This window comes from Amphiura filiformis, chromosome 5, assembly GCF_039555335.1.
Source record: "Amphiura filiformis chromosome 5, Afil_fr2py, whole genome shotgun sequence".
In the NCBI taxonomy this organism is placed as follows: Eukaryota; Metazoa; Echinodermata; class Ophiuroidea; order Amphilepidida; family Amphiuridae; genus Amphiura; species Amphiura filiformis.
In genome coordinates this window covers 67,037,554-67,052,807 of record NC_092632.1, presented here as the reverse complement: position 1 = coordinate 67,052,807, position 15,254 = coordinate 67,037,554, and the positions used below count along the sequence as shown (strand labels likewise).

The window sequence follows — 15,254 nt, the reverse complement described above, 5'->3', positions numbered from 1 at the left end:
GCAAAATACACGGATGTCAAAATGCAATGTAATTTTCAAATCCGGCTTTAAGTTACAACTATGAAGAAGCCCTGATACAATGTACTCATATTTTACAAGAAAATTGCTTTGTGCCCAGACAAGAGTTGATTATTGTTCTTTCATTTCAAAATGTTTGCGTGCCAAATAATATTAGCACAATAAAAATTCTTTTAATATTCCAGTAGTAGATCAGATTCACCGTCCCTGGATCAGTGGTTGCCTGTCAGTTGCAGAAGCATAAAGCTGAGACCGCGACCGGTCACCGTGAGACAAGTAAGTTATATTCGTCTCAGGTAGAGAGAGCCGGGAGCCCTCAAGTTGTTTGGTAATTGGCTTCCACAATCCACATGGCCCCTGCAAACATGCAACTGAATGCACAGCATTTATAGTTCGGCCGAAAGCCGTGTATTTATATGAATCTGTAATTTACATACTGACAGTATATAAATTAACTACATGTCAACTTCGTCAATACTGCTGTTTTCTTCGTTTGTTTTTTTGCCAAATGTTTCATTTCAAAAATACATAATGACAATTTGAATGACTTTTTAAGCAATTATAAACAATTTTAATTTTTTTACACTTGCGCTGGGATCACTGAATGGGTCTAAAAAGCTTCCATATCAAGTACGAACAGTGAATCCATTATTTTCAAGTAAAATTATCGGATTTGAGAGCACTTTTCACTCACCTGACATTGGGGATATCGTGGGATGTTCAATCTATATTTCAAACCGTGGTGTGATATGCGAGTATAGGAAAGTTTGAATGTTTCAATATTTTTTATTTATTCATGGTTTTAGTAATTTTATTGCGTAATATTAAATCCTGAGATTCTCAATTATATAGCTAAAACTTGGAAGTTGTACTATCTTCAGTAGATAGCATGTGGCTAAACTATAGAATTTGTCCTATCTTCAGTAGATAGCATATGGAAAAACATGGAAGTTGTGCTATCTTCAGTATATAACATATGGAAAAAACATGGAAGTTGTGCTATCTTCAGTAGATAGCATGAGGCTAAAACCTAGAATTTGTCCTATCTTCAGTAGATAGCATATGGAAAAAAACATGAAAGTTGTGCTATCTGCAGTAGATAGCATATGGTAAAAAGCTGGAATTGTGGTATCTTCAGTAGATAGCATAATGGCTAAATCTGAATTTGTGCTATCTTCAGTAGATAGATGACATGCTAGATAGCATGATCTGATTAAAACTTGGAATTTTCTTACATCTGAATCCGTGATAGATAGTGCATGCCATCAAAAAAGTATAATAAGATAGCACATGACTAAGATTGAAATAAAAAAATACACTCTTAAAAATGCGGGGTCAAATATGCACCGACTAAAAATAAATTGACCCCGTTTAATTGCAAACAACCACTATTGGAAAAAAGTGGTTGTTTGCAATGAAACAGGGTCAATTTATTTTTAGCCGGTGCATATTTGACCCCGTATTTTTAAGTGTGTATCTTCAGTGGATTGTGTTACGAGTCGGAAAGACACAACACACTGTTTGTTTAAGTTAACAAAACCTAAATCTTTAATGAAAAGCTAAGTATGATTGTGCGATGCGTAATTCTTCTTTCCCCCTGTATATTGCTATATTAAGAATACCGATTAAGCATCATGAATTTGATCTCATGCGCTAGTTTGTCAATGTTTTAATGTTTCCATGTTCCAGTGTATGATGCGTAAACCTCTTCATCTGTTTGTATGATTTGATAATATTCTCGTACATAAACATGAATGGACAATCATCTAGATTCAATAAAATACACTGATTTATAGGAATGTTACTTATCCAGCTCATAATGGGTCCAGTTCGTCACAACTCGTATGGAAAAGCAAGACATCAGTGTTCTTGGCATTTCAGAAATATGGTGGCTACACCAATGTCTCTCTACTACCGACGATGGCTACACGGTTGTGTACTCGGGTAAGGGGAGTGGATGGAAAGAGAGAGCATGGAGTTAGTGTAACTATACACCTATCTGACTTCGCCATTACTGCGGTGTCCCCGACGTAAAACTGCGGTGTCCCGAGGTCGGGGGTTCCATCCATTATTTATTGTGTGTTATACAGAATTGTAGGTCTACCCGGGAATTGTACACAACAGTGATATTCAATACACACAGGCATGAGTATTGAATTACGAATTAAATCTCCCGCTCTGGTACATCTGTGTTGCCGTCAATAGAGGGCCAAATACAGTAAACGCTCTCGGATTGGTGTATAGACAAAACAACAGCCAAATCTTTTATAGGTTTCAACCCAATCAGCAACAGGATCATTGCCTTCAGGCTACAAGGTCACACATTAAACACGACAATAATACACAGGTGTACGCACCAACATCCAAGTCATCTGATGAAACCATAGGACACATTGGATAAAATCTCTAGCAAAAACATCCTTTTTTGATGGGAGACAGGAAAAATCGGTTTGGGAGAGAGGAATAAAAGCAAATGACCACAATCGGCAAAACGTTAGTCAGCAGCATTCACGCAGACTATGAATCTTGATGGGTCTTGGCGGCAAGGTGAGAAATCAAAGAGATTTCATCCTCATACGACGCAGATGGCGATCATCATTGTATAGTGTCCTGACATAACCAGGTGCAAACTGTGGAAGCGACCACCGAATGCTTGTTGCATATAACAATAAGACTGAAACTCGAAGGAGGCACCACCAGTCAGGTATGATGTGGGCAATGTGCCAGAACAAATCACTGTCTCTCTGTGAGGAACAAGTTCCAGATACTGCTGAGAGAAGCAAATTAGGAACAGACACCAAACGAATTGTGGGAATGAATGAAAGAAGCTGTGTTTCCTGCAGCTACGGAAACCGTCCCAAAGAGAAAGAGATGGAAACAAACGTGGATATCCCAGAGGTCGCTGAATTTGGCGAATAAGAGACAGGAAGCCAGCAAGAGAGGAAGCTCAGGAAACCGTTGAGTGGCGAAAACATCACAAAGAAGTGGAGAAGTCCGTAATAGAAGACCAGCGAGATTTTGTGGACAAAAGTGCGAAGAGATGGAGAACCTGGGAAAACTCAAAGAAAGAAAGTATTTGCATTGGTGAAGGAACTTACGCAAAGTTTTCAGTTAGATCCGATGTTGATGCAAATGGCACAACGCTCACTGAAAGCACCAACATCAAGATGGGTTGAATACTGCAACCAACTTTAGGATCAAAAGACTGAGGCAGCTCCAAGAAACAAACGACCCATGGAGACAGAAGTTGAGCCACCACCTTGAAGATTGGAGTGAGGTAGGCAATCAAACAACTCAGAAACGGTAAATCACCAGGTGTTGACGAGATTGCTGTAGAGCTATGGAAGGCATCTATAGAGAGGAAGGAGTAAACATCATTTGGAAAAATTTGTGTGATAAGATATGGAGGCAATTGGAATGGCCCAGCGATTGGTGCAAGGAGACATTAATCACCGAACCATTAGCTTCATTACCACGGCAGCAAAGTTCTTTTGAAAATAATCAATCGGATGATGACAAAGAAGCTGGAGACCGGGGCTGGAGAGTGAGATTGTCCAGGAACAAGCAGGATTTAGAGCTGGAAGAGGTTTTAGAGACCATATTGTTAATATCAGGAACATCATTGACAAGTGCAGGTGACACTCTGTACCACTGTACTTGTGTTTCACTGACTACAAAATTAGAAGAGGTGTCAGACAAGGTTGCATCTTGTCCCCTCAGCTTTTCAACATCCATGCTGAAAGAATAATGAGAGAAGCGCTAGGAGAGTTCCAAGGAGATGTGAAGATTGGTGGCCAGCGAATTACAAATTTGAGGTACGCAGACGACACCAGAACTAAGAGCCACTGGACTTTCTGAGAGCAGTAAAAAAAACAGCAAGAGAAAAGAGGGGACTACTACGGAACACCAAGAAGACCAAAATCATGATTATATCAGATGAAAGGAAAGATGAGAGAAAGAGAGAACTTCACACTTGATGGTGGTGTCATTGAAGAGGTGCAGAGTCATCCATACTAGAAGCAACTCCATGTACCCAAGAGATCAATCATTGGCTGATAATTGGGTCGATCCTTCATGTAATTATTTCGTGTAATCTAATCCTAACTCTAACCCTAATCCTAACCCTAAGCATAATCCTAATCATAACCCTAATCATAACCCTAATCCTAACCCTAAACTAACCCTAACCCTAAACTAACCCTAACCCTAAACTAACCCTAACCTTAACCCTAACCCTAATTTCGTGTAAAATTACATGAAGGAATAACCGACAATGGCACGAAATGCGGTTCCTGATTCACGGTCAAGTCACTTCCTTCACAATAGCATCATATGGTTCAGAATCATGGACAATGAAGTCAGCCGATAGAAAGAGAAAACTCGAAGGAGGCACCACCAGTCAGGTATGATGTGGGTAATGTGCCAGAACAATTCACTGTATCTCTGTGAGGAACAAGTTCCAGATACTGCTGAGAGAAGCAAATTAGGAACAGACACCAAACGAATTGTGGGAAGGAAACCGTCCCAAAGAGAAAGAGATGGAAACAAACGTGGATATCCCAGAGGTCGCTGAATTTGGCGAATAAGAGACAGGAAGCCAGCAAGAGAGGAAGCTCAGGAAACCGTTGAGTGGCGAAAACATCACAAAGAAGTGGAGAAGTCCATAATAAAAGACCAGCGAGATTTTGTGGACAAAAGTGCGAAGAGATGTAGAAACTGGGAACACTCAAAGAACGAAAGTATATTTGCATTGGTCAAGGAACCCACGCAAAGTTTTCAGTTAGATCCCATGTTGATGCAAATGGCACAACGCTCACTGAACGCACCAACATCAAGATGGGCTGAATACTGCAACCAGCTTTATGATCAAAAGACTGAGGCAGCTCCAAGAAACAAACGACCCATGGAGACAGAGATTGAGCCACCATCTTGAAGAGTGGAGTAAGGTAGGCAATCAAACAACTCAGAAACGGGAAATCACCAGGTGTTGACGAGATTGCTGTAGAGCTATGGAAGGCATCTATAGAGAGGAAGGAGTAAACATCATTTGGAAAAATTTGTGTGATAAGATATGGAGGCAATTGGAATGGCCCAGCGATTGGTGCAAGGAGACATTAATCACCGAACCATTAGCTTCATTACCACGGCAGCAAAGTTCATTTGAAAATAATCAATTGGATGATGACAAAGAAACTGGAGACCGGGGCTGGAGAGTGAGATTGTCCAGGAACAAGCAGGATTTAGAGCTGGAAGAGGCTTTAAAGACCATATTGTTAATATCAGGAACATCATTGACAAGTGCAGGTGACACTCTGTACCACTGTACTTGTGTTTCACTGACTACAGTAAGGCATTTTACTATGTTTACCATCAAGACATTTGGAACATTATGAGAGAGAAGTGTCTTCCTAACCGAGTGGTTCAAAATTAGAAGAGGTATAGACAAGGTTGCATCTTGTCCCCTCAGCTTTTCAACATCCATGCTGAAAGAATAATGAGAGAAGCGCTAGGAGAATTCCAAGGAGATGTGAAGATTGGTGGTCAGCGAATTACAAATTTGAGGTACGCAGACGACACCAGAAAAGAGCCACTGGACTTTCTGAGAGCAGTAAAAAACAGCAAGAGAAAAGAGGGGACTACTGCTGAACACCAAGAAGACCAAAATCTAGATTATATCAGATGAAAGGAACGATGAGAGAAAGAGAGAACTTAACACTTGATGGTGGTGTCATTGAAGAGATGCAGAGTCATCCATACTAGAAGCGACTGTACTCAAGAGATCAATCATAGGCTGATAATTGGGTCGATCCTTCATGTAATTATCATGGACTAAGTATATAGAGCACGTAGTGCGATGGACTTGAAACTCCGTTCGTCGACGTGAGGCCAGGCGATCGTCACGCTTGCAACATGTGGACGTAGATGGCAGCAGCATTTTTCTTTAATTAGCATATTCGTGACGTCATGTTAAAGTAAGTCTCCACAGCACTACGCATATTTTTTACGTAGCTTTTTAGTACTATCGTGGTGGCAGCAGCATTTGTCTTTACTTTTCCAAAATGGCCCCGCCCGGGAGACGCCATTGGACGCCATGTTAGTGCAGGGTAATACACAGGGAAAGCCGACGCTGTCGCCACCTTTTTGTATTTTAAACTTTAATTTCACCTCTTTTACAAAATTATTCAATTTTACAGCATTTTTTATAGCTTTCTCGGATATAAAATGCATCTATTTATGACCAAATTGGTGGCGCTATTTAGTTACTGGAAATTACTATTTCAAGCTTTTAATCACTATTCGCCACTTGCACGGTTCCGCCATTATGCACTATATGCGGGAGAGCCTCGAACTGGCAGCATACATGAAAGGAAGAATTACGTAACCTTACACAGAATGTTATATGACTGGTTCAATTCCCATTCATGTATGCTGCCAGTTCGAGGCTCTCCCGCACATAGTGCATAATGGCGGAACCGTGCAAGTGGCGAATGAAATCAAATCACTGAAAAAAAGCACTGACATCTGAAATGAACACTGAACATGCTGAAAAAACGGAGGCTGTAATAACAACTAAAATAATCACTGAAACACTCACTGAAAATTTGATCATTTCAGTGGGATTAGTGAGTTTCAGTGTGATTAGTGTCCAAGGTCATTTCAATAATCACACTGAAACTCACTAATCCCACTGAAATGATCGCAGATTGTAATCTGTGCCGTTCGCATTGAAACTTTTAATTTCTCTTCCCAAAACCGATGCTAAGTTTTAACCAAACAGATGACAAGAATCTCGGTGATGTCAAAACCATGACTATGCCCTCAGCTTCGCTTCGGGCATAGTCATGGTTTTGACATCACCTCGGGCCTATAATTTTAACTGTGCCCCTCATAGCAGTCAATATTTGTATACTGTTGCACTCAATCATGTGACGACACTGTGCTCCAACTTTGTAATTCAACAACAATATAAATCCTTTGGCAATGACGACACTCAAAATGACGTTACTTTCACTATTCACTTGTTGCACTTCAAGAATAGCTCTCCATCGACTCCAAGTATTCAACTTTGTAAACACATTTGCTGCACTACATTCATACATAGATCACATGCAGCATGCTTCATGCTTATTGAAATCTGCCACGAAAACCTCTTGCTTTTACCTTTTACACCAAACTTGTAAAACTGAAAAATTGCAGCTTCCAATTCGTGCTGTAACATTCACCTTATTATAGCCCGACATGGATTTTCTATATTATGCAATACAATGGTCATGATGGTCGCATTGAGCCATATGGGTGGATTTCCAAGATCCACAAATATGTAGGATTGAATTTGTTTTTCTTTTCTGTTCAAAACGGAATTCCCTCAGAAATATCATTATACACAAACTCTGGCATGATTACTTGTGAGTTCCCATCTCACATGAAATAGTGTAAACAAAATTAAATGATCAAATTAAATTACTCAGTAACTCAGGACACATCACAATTGCACATGACTAGAATCTACCATAGTTTTCAGCAAGGTTCTTCAGCGGTCTGCCGATTTGGCGCTGGTATAGCGTAAACACGGAATTGGGGTTCTGATTGGCTAATTGAATCACGACATCATCACATCGACACCTCATGTGTGACCTAATTCTTTTTTACGCGACAATCAGGAAGAGCAGTCGGACACCACTGAAGGGCCTTGCTGATTAGTAGGCTATAAAACCCCATTGACGTTCTCATTGGTATTTGGTGTTCGGACAAGTTCTGAATCTCGACAAATGTGTCGCGTCACTTTGTGTTTTCCGGCAGTGTACAATCATTCTTCCTGTCATAAACGTCTGGTAAAAGCCTCCATTTCAGGGCATGATGAGAGCGTCTTGTGATTTTCACGGATCCCGGGTTTGTAATCTTGTTCAGTGGTTGGTAGTCTCCAGAATTGTACGAACTTGCACCGACAATTTTCTGCATCTGGAGAGTGCGTGGACTGATGACAGGAACTCTTGCAAAAGTGAGTCCGGCATCAGGTCGTAGTTCTTCAGTGGCAATTTCCTGCTGTTGAGCGAGTACAAATGGACCACATCTGCTACGACTTTTTGACTGTGTTTTCTGTACAGACACATCTTCTAAATATCTGATCCTATGACCACTGCCAAAACCACCTTCACGAACCGTAAGTGGAATATCGTTCATGTTTCTGTCAAGGCTTCGGGGTCTCTTGGACCTGTGTGTTTTCTTCATTGATCTACCACGGGTACCTTGGAACTTGGCCATGTTGGCGGAACTCCAACGATCTGGGGCTTGAGTGTTAGTACGATTCTCTCCCTCCGATTTAGCGTCGCTCATTTTGTCACGTGGATGTACCGACCTATTTGAAAGTATTTCACTTTTAAACACAAGAGGTTCTGAAATTAAAATAGAAAAAACACTGAATTATTATGTAAGTCGATAAAAATTTTTTCGAGACAAAAGATTGCATTGGAATGATAAGACTCTGACCATTGATACACCTGCACTGGCACGTATTAATAATATGCAAAGAGCCTACCTTTTGTACCGAGGAAATTAGCTGCAACTGATGGGGATCTTTTATAATCAGCTGCTGATCTTTCTTCTGTACTTCTGCCTTCATCATCATGAGAAAATCTTCGCGACAAAGGTCTTCCATCGTCGACAGATTTCGAGTGACCGTGTTCTTGAGTTTTCAATATGTTACCACGTGTTAGTCTCCCATTTCTTCGTCCAACGGGTCTGTTTTTCATAGTCGAAGGAGTAGCTTTGTCAGCAGTGTCTGACATCCTGTTCCGTACCATAGTTTCCACAACTTTGGTTTCTAGTTCGATTGCTCCATGGATCAGAACCTGCATTCCTGACACTTCGACCGCGACGTCTTTGTACAATTTGTCAACATCTGCGATGGCACGTTGTAGAGCTTTGCTTTTGCTAAACGTTTGGTTTGTTTGAATAATGCGAAGGTTTGTGCTAGATGCTGGTGAATCTACGGCAGTGTCTACTTTCGGTATGCCTACCTTCTCCGTTACCTTCTCTGTAGTCTTGTCAGCAGGGATTGTTTTCTGCCCAGGAGTCCCAGGACACTTATCGTCATCTTCTTCTTTTACTTGAACAAAACAAAAGTAAAAACAAGAAGGTGTTTTTTATTGTGGGAAAAAGTCAAATGTGAGTGAGTAAGGCTGTAGAGAGGAAGGTAGCACGTTTCTGCGGATAAACGAGTGTTGATTATTTTATCTTACCTTCAAACTCTCTCGACTGTAGTTGCACTTTGAGGTTTATTTCTGAAAGAACCTCGTCCAGTGTTGGTTTAGAACGTTTTTCTTTGTAACATTTTCCTACAACGTCTGCTAGTAAAACAAAGGAGTCGTTTATGCCAGAAGAACTTGCTGCTGCTGTCTGCAACCTGCTTATATGGACGTTCTTCCTATATTAAAATAAGAAAGTGGATGTCACAGAGATGTAACTATACCAGGGGTGTCTTGGTAAGCTTTTGACAATTTAGCGTCTTGCAAACAGACATGCATGTCTTTAAGTTCCTTCAACAATACAAAACTTGGAAAAAATATAAACGGCTAAGGGAATGCATTTATGCTCAATAATTATTGAAACATAGCCCACGTGTCTTCCAGCAAGACATTTCTTATCAGAAGACACCAAATCAAGACGTGCTTTCCTAGATCCCATTGTCACGTCTTATGCTGGTTTCATACTTTTCTGCCGCTTGCCGCTTTGCCGCTCTGAAGATGATTTTACTACACTGCGCAATCTCACCAAAAACGCTAGCGGTGACCAGCGGCAAGCCGATATATAGATCACTCCACCGCTCTACCGCGGCGGCAGCACCGCTGGGAGTTGAATTCAAGTCAACTCTGACGTATGAGAACATATGTCGTATATGCCACTCTGACGTATGAGAACAAAATACGATTGGAGCGGTGCTGAGCGGCAAGAGTGACTTTCAGAGTCATGCCGCTGCCGCTCAGCGGTGTGCCGCTCCGCTTATAGAAAAGTACAAGCGGCATGATGAAGCGTCATGCCGCTCAGCGGCAAGCGGCAAAAAGTATGAAACCAGCATTACATTATTTACATGGAAACATTCAGTGATTTGCACATCCAGAGGATCGTAAAAATCATCAAAATTCAGATAGACTTTACTGCTGGAAGATAGACCCCAGCTTGTATCACGTTTGCAATAATGTTTTCTGAATGTTATTAAAACGTCATATCTTTTATATATCCGACATTATAAACGTTTGTTGATAAGTCTTACAATTTGTCCTCAATTAGATGCACATAGTTTGGTAAGCCGTCAACTCCTTTGGATGTAAGATGAGTGTGTTTGCGGCAATTCGGACACATCAGTTCAACAGCACCATTTCCATTGCCGGAGTCCATCCATTCTCGAAGGCACTCAAGACAGAACTCATGAAGACAATCAAGTGCTCTTGCGTCTGTTGGAGGACTCTTGCAGATGAAACACCTGCTGTGTTCTTGTGCACTGATCTGCTTGTCTGAAAAATAAAGTAACAAAAGTTAACGAAATAAAATGTTACAAAATATTCTTGAATGCGAAATGAAGGCTAGGAAGAGAGTGACGCATTTGTTAGGATACACGACTAGTGCATGAGGTCCCGGGTACAACGCCCGGTGGTGGTAACTTAGTTTAACAAATTGTCGTTAACATAATTATGTAGGGATTAAAACCGGACCTCTGATAGACTTACACTCTATCTACACTAAAAAAACACCAGAATATCGTCAAATATGACACGGATTGAGTCAAATTTGGGATGTAAAAACGTCGCTCCCGTGTACACAGAGTCATATCTTTACATGTAGCCAGGATGCTTCCAAAAGAGGTCTTGGGCTCTTATCAAGCGGATGGACAGGGTGGACAAAGTCCACGGGGCCCGAGGGTTCAGCATATGCAGGGGCCCTAAGCAAAAGCGAAAGTGAAATGGTTAATGATAAGGTTGATAAAGGAGATGTTAAAAGGGCCCCGCACTGCTCATTGTCCATGTCCCTTAGCTACGCCACTGAATAATGGTTACCCTCTATATAAGATATCATGAAATTAAGTATCAATGAAGTCTTGCAACTTGATTTGAAACCCAGCTTACCCGCATATTTGTCGATCGTTTGTGTAGCAGCGTTCACGGTGTCTGGTTTCATTTTGGAAGCAGATCCGTCCATCGATTTGCCAACAGAATCAATGACCTCAAGTATTTCATCAAGAGTGGGTCTCTTATTTCTATCTTCCTCCCAACAACGTTTCAACAAATCTGCCAGTTCTTGCGGGCAGAATGCAGGGATGATAGGTCTCTCTTTTTTCTCACAGATTGCCTGCATCAACTGATATTCCATTTTATCACTGTATTGATGGAATGGGATCTCTCTCGTCATCATCTCCCAGAACACCAAACCAAGTGGATAGATGTCGTTTCTAGTCGACAGATGACTATCTTTGATATACTCTGGAGCCGCCCACCGTCGAGTACCGACGTAACCAGTTGTGCGGGTTCCTTTCACTTCTTTTGCTGTGCCGAAATCAGACAGCTTTAGAATCATTCCTTCTGCGATGATGTAGTTTGGAGACTTAATGTCACGATGCTGGACATTCCTTTCGTTGAGAAACTGAATAGGTAAAGTAGCTTGCTTCATCCAGTCAAATAGCAGTTGAACAGAAACTGGACATTCACTGTCATTTCTATCCAAGTATGATCTCAAAGAACCACCAGAACCGAATTCAAGAACAAGCATAAAGTCATCTCCACCTTTAATTGTTTTAGAAGGTTCTTTTACATAACCTAGTAGTCTGATAATATACGGATGCCGAAGTTTTGTCAACATTTGTAATTCTGTTTCATCTGTTGATGAGAAAAGATTTTTCACAGCAACCTCGTGGCTTTTTCCGTCTCTTTCGTCTCGCAATGTTGCTCGATGTACGAGTCCAAAGCCCCCACGTCCGACTACCTCATGCAATTGTAGATTACATTGTTTTATAACTGCCATTGGCTTTTTAATTGAGAGAATTTAAAAATAATAGTTTTCATTGATCTATGCACGATTCTATGTTGGTCTAGTCTATGATACTAAGTAGTCTACAATAGGCATATAGCAATACAGGATGATCTATTATAGCGGGTATTCTCAGCGGAAACATCGATGACGCTCATCTTCCGAAATGAAACTAGGCCTATAATGCGGCTCACACGTTCAATTTTTATTGAGCAATTTCAAAGACCCTATGGATACAAAATCGTGTGTACAGTGCAAAATAGTAGATTTTGTATCTTGCTTTAAATACTTGCTTATGTCGAGAAGTGTCTCCTCGAACTGTGATGGCCCTCCATATCTTCATGTCTTGCATTGCTGTTAGGGACGCACCATTAGATATTATCAGGGGGGGCTAGGGAGTTTTTGAAAAAAAAGTTTTGCCTCACTGATGAGTAAAAAAAAAAAATTTGCCTCACTGATGAGTAAAAAAAAAAAATTTGCCTCACTGATGAAAAAAAAAAAAAAAAATTCCCCTACCCAGCTCTGTATAAAGGTATACATTAAAATTGAAAAAAAGACAACTTTGCCGACGAAGGCGGCGAAAAAAAAAATTTTGCCTCCAAAGGCAGCGAAAAAAAAAAATTTCGCCGCCTTCGACGACAAAAAAAAAAAAATTTCTGCCTTACCCAAACTCCCTAGCCCCCCCCGATAATATCTAATGGTGCGTCCCTTATCATGTCTTGCATTGCTGTTGTCATGTCAGTCCCATTAGAGAATGAATTTGGAGAAAACATTCTGATAATTACAAACACTCGCTGAGCAACAAGACCTTCCTTCTAAGCTTTTAATCCGATAAGCTGATTATCTATTTGTTTTCATGAATTGGAAGACATTCTTTGATGTATTACTTAGCTCAAACATCTGAAATTACTGGAGCGTGAGCCACCCAGGCTGGTGGCTCAGCATAGTATTTTATTAACAGAAGGTTTTCTCCAAATTCGTTTCCTACTGCCGGTGTCGTGTCTTAGAAAGTCGACATATGTTAGGGCAGGCCGTCCTTGTTTTCTTTTCCCATGCTTCGGAATCCAGTGCACCAGTTTAGATACAGGCTCTGTCTTGCTTCTATAGCAGTGACCAGCAAACCGAGTCCTTCTTTCCCTGATCTTGTCTGATATTAAACATTGGAAGGTCACCATACAGCTCTTTGTTTGTTGTATGCTGTTTCCAGTCAGTGGACATTAGGCATTGACCTCAACAGCCTGGTATAGCAGCCATCCAGCTCATTTGACAGTTTGGAAGTGACTGTCATTGCCCCACACCCATAGAACAGATTTTGTATCTAGGGCCTTTGATCTTGCCCAATTAAAATAGAGTCAATGCTCAGCACTCATATAGACCATCGAAAATAATATGTTTCCTTGCTTGTATTAAAAATGAAGTGAATCGCAACAATTGTTTTATTTGTAGGAGTCTTTTACTGCGATACCCGTGCGCAATAAAGACAGAGATCTGAAACCGACTTTAACTTAAATCAAGGTTGATTTTTGCGTTCTTTCATTATTCCTTTGTTTCAAACAAGTTTTCTAACATTACTATAAGTCCTTCATCGAGGGTTCGAGCCTTGGGCTTGCCTTAGGTGAAAATTCTCTTCCCTCCCTAAAAGTTCCTATATGGTCGGGAATCATTCAATTAAGTTCAGTTATTTAATTTCAGAATTTAATTGAAGAATTTCTTCTCGCCCCCATACACTGCTTATCACGTGTAGATATAGGTAGTGTATGTGCTTCGTCACGTAAAGCCGTTGGTCCCGTGTTCAGGAAGAGTCAAACCCTGTGCACGTTAAGTGTTAGAGCTATTCGAAAAGAGAGGGGGGACCATCCCCGGTTCTGATATCTGCAATCAATCCTAGGTTCCAGGATCCTGTCCAGATAGCTCGGACTTTGGGGCGTGGGAGAGTACACCTACATGACAAGACAAGACTCCAACTCCATTTTTTCTATTCCAAATATGTCCAACTTGATGGATATTTGGTAATTTACTCCACTTCGATTTACACGTATTTCCTTTCGACGTTTGAAAAACCACCAATTTGTAATTTTTTGTTTTACTGGCAGACGATGTAGGAAAATGTTACAATGAAAAACGATCTAAACCAACACTGGACGAGGTTGTTTCAGAGATAGACCTCACAAGTGCAACTACAGTCGACAGAGTTTGAAGGTAAGATAAAACGATTAACACTCGTTTATCCGCAGAAAACACAAAGTGACGCGACACATATTTCGTCCGAACGCCAAAAGGTGGCAATCTACAATATTTGTTTGCGAATGAGAACGTCAGTTGGGTTCTATACTATATTCGGCAAGGTCCTTCAGTAATGTCCAACTGTTCTTCCAGATTATCGCGTAAAAATAACTAGGTCACACGTTACGCATCTTGATCGGTGAATCAGATGCCGATATGTTGATGTCGTGATTCAATTAGCCAATCAGAACCCAACTTCCGTGATTACGCTATAACAGCGTCAATTCGGCAGACCGCTGAAGAACCTTGATGAAAACAAATAGTCACGTGTAATTGAACCCTGAGTAATTTAGTGATCATTTAACTTTGTTTACAATTTAAAGCTATATCATGAGAGATGGGAACCCCCTTTTAAGTAATCATACAAGAGTTAGTGTATATAATAACATTACTGGAGGAATTCTGTTTTGACCAGAAAAACAAATTCAATCATATCTATATTTGGATCTTGGAAATCCCCATATGGCTCAAATTATGTGACCATTGTATTGCATAATGTAAAATCCCTGTTGGGCTATTCACAAAATTGAATTGGAGTCAGCCAATTTGGAGTCATAGCGAAGATATTATATTTATATATTCAGCCACTGAACAAAGGAGATATTTTGGGTTACGCCACAAGTGCCCAGTCATTCCGAAAGAGGGATTTATTTTGGTCTTCGTCGTCATGCTGATAACGGATCCAATACCGCGTATACCGTGAAAATCAGATAATAAGCATTACACAGTCACACAATGGAGTGTGCTATAGAAGTGTTGTAATAATCAAATTAACTACCATAGCAATAGGGTAAAACAATTTTAGCCACGTGCTGTCCACTGTAGTTATCAAAAATTGAGGTTTAAACCAATATGCTACATACTGAAGATATAATACAACGTCCAGGTTTTAACCATTATGCTATCTACTAAAGATAACACAAATTCCAGGTTGT

The 15,254-nt window shown here is 40.5% G+C and overlaps 2 protein-coding genes across 2 annotated transcripts; both read right to left on the bottom strand.

Annotated features, from left to right (window-relative positions):
• Positions 1-6,962: 6,962 nt before the first annotated feature.
• On the bottom strand, positions 6,963-8,804 carry LOC140152348 (uncharacterized). Its single transcript, XM_072174652.1, has 2 exons — positions 8,555-8,804; positions 6,963-8,411 (listed from the first exon to the last, which is right to left on the bottom strand). Exons 1-2 carry the CDS (start codon positions 8,802-8,804, stop codon positions 7,798-7,800), a joined length of 864 nt encoding a protein of 287 aa, XP_072030753.1. The 3' UTR covers positions 6,963-7,797.
• A 416-nt stretch (positions 8,805-9,220) lies between these two features.
• Positions 9,221-12,095, bottom strand: LOC140151944 (uncharacterized). The gene is made up of 3 exons (XM_072174249.1): positions 11,139-12,095; positions 10,289-10,529; positions 9,221-9,442 (listed from the first exon to the last, which is right to left on the bottom strand). Exons 1-3 carry the CDS (start codon positions 12,028-12,030, stop codon positions 9,244-9,246), a joined length of 1,332 nt encoding a protein of 443 aa, XP_072030350.1. The 5' UTR covers positions 12,031-12,095; the 3' UTR covers positions 9,221-9,243.
• Between the last annotated feature and the right edge of the window lie 3,159 nt (positions 12,096-15,254).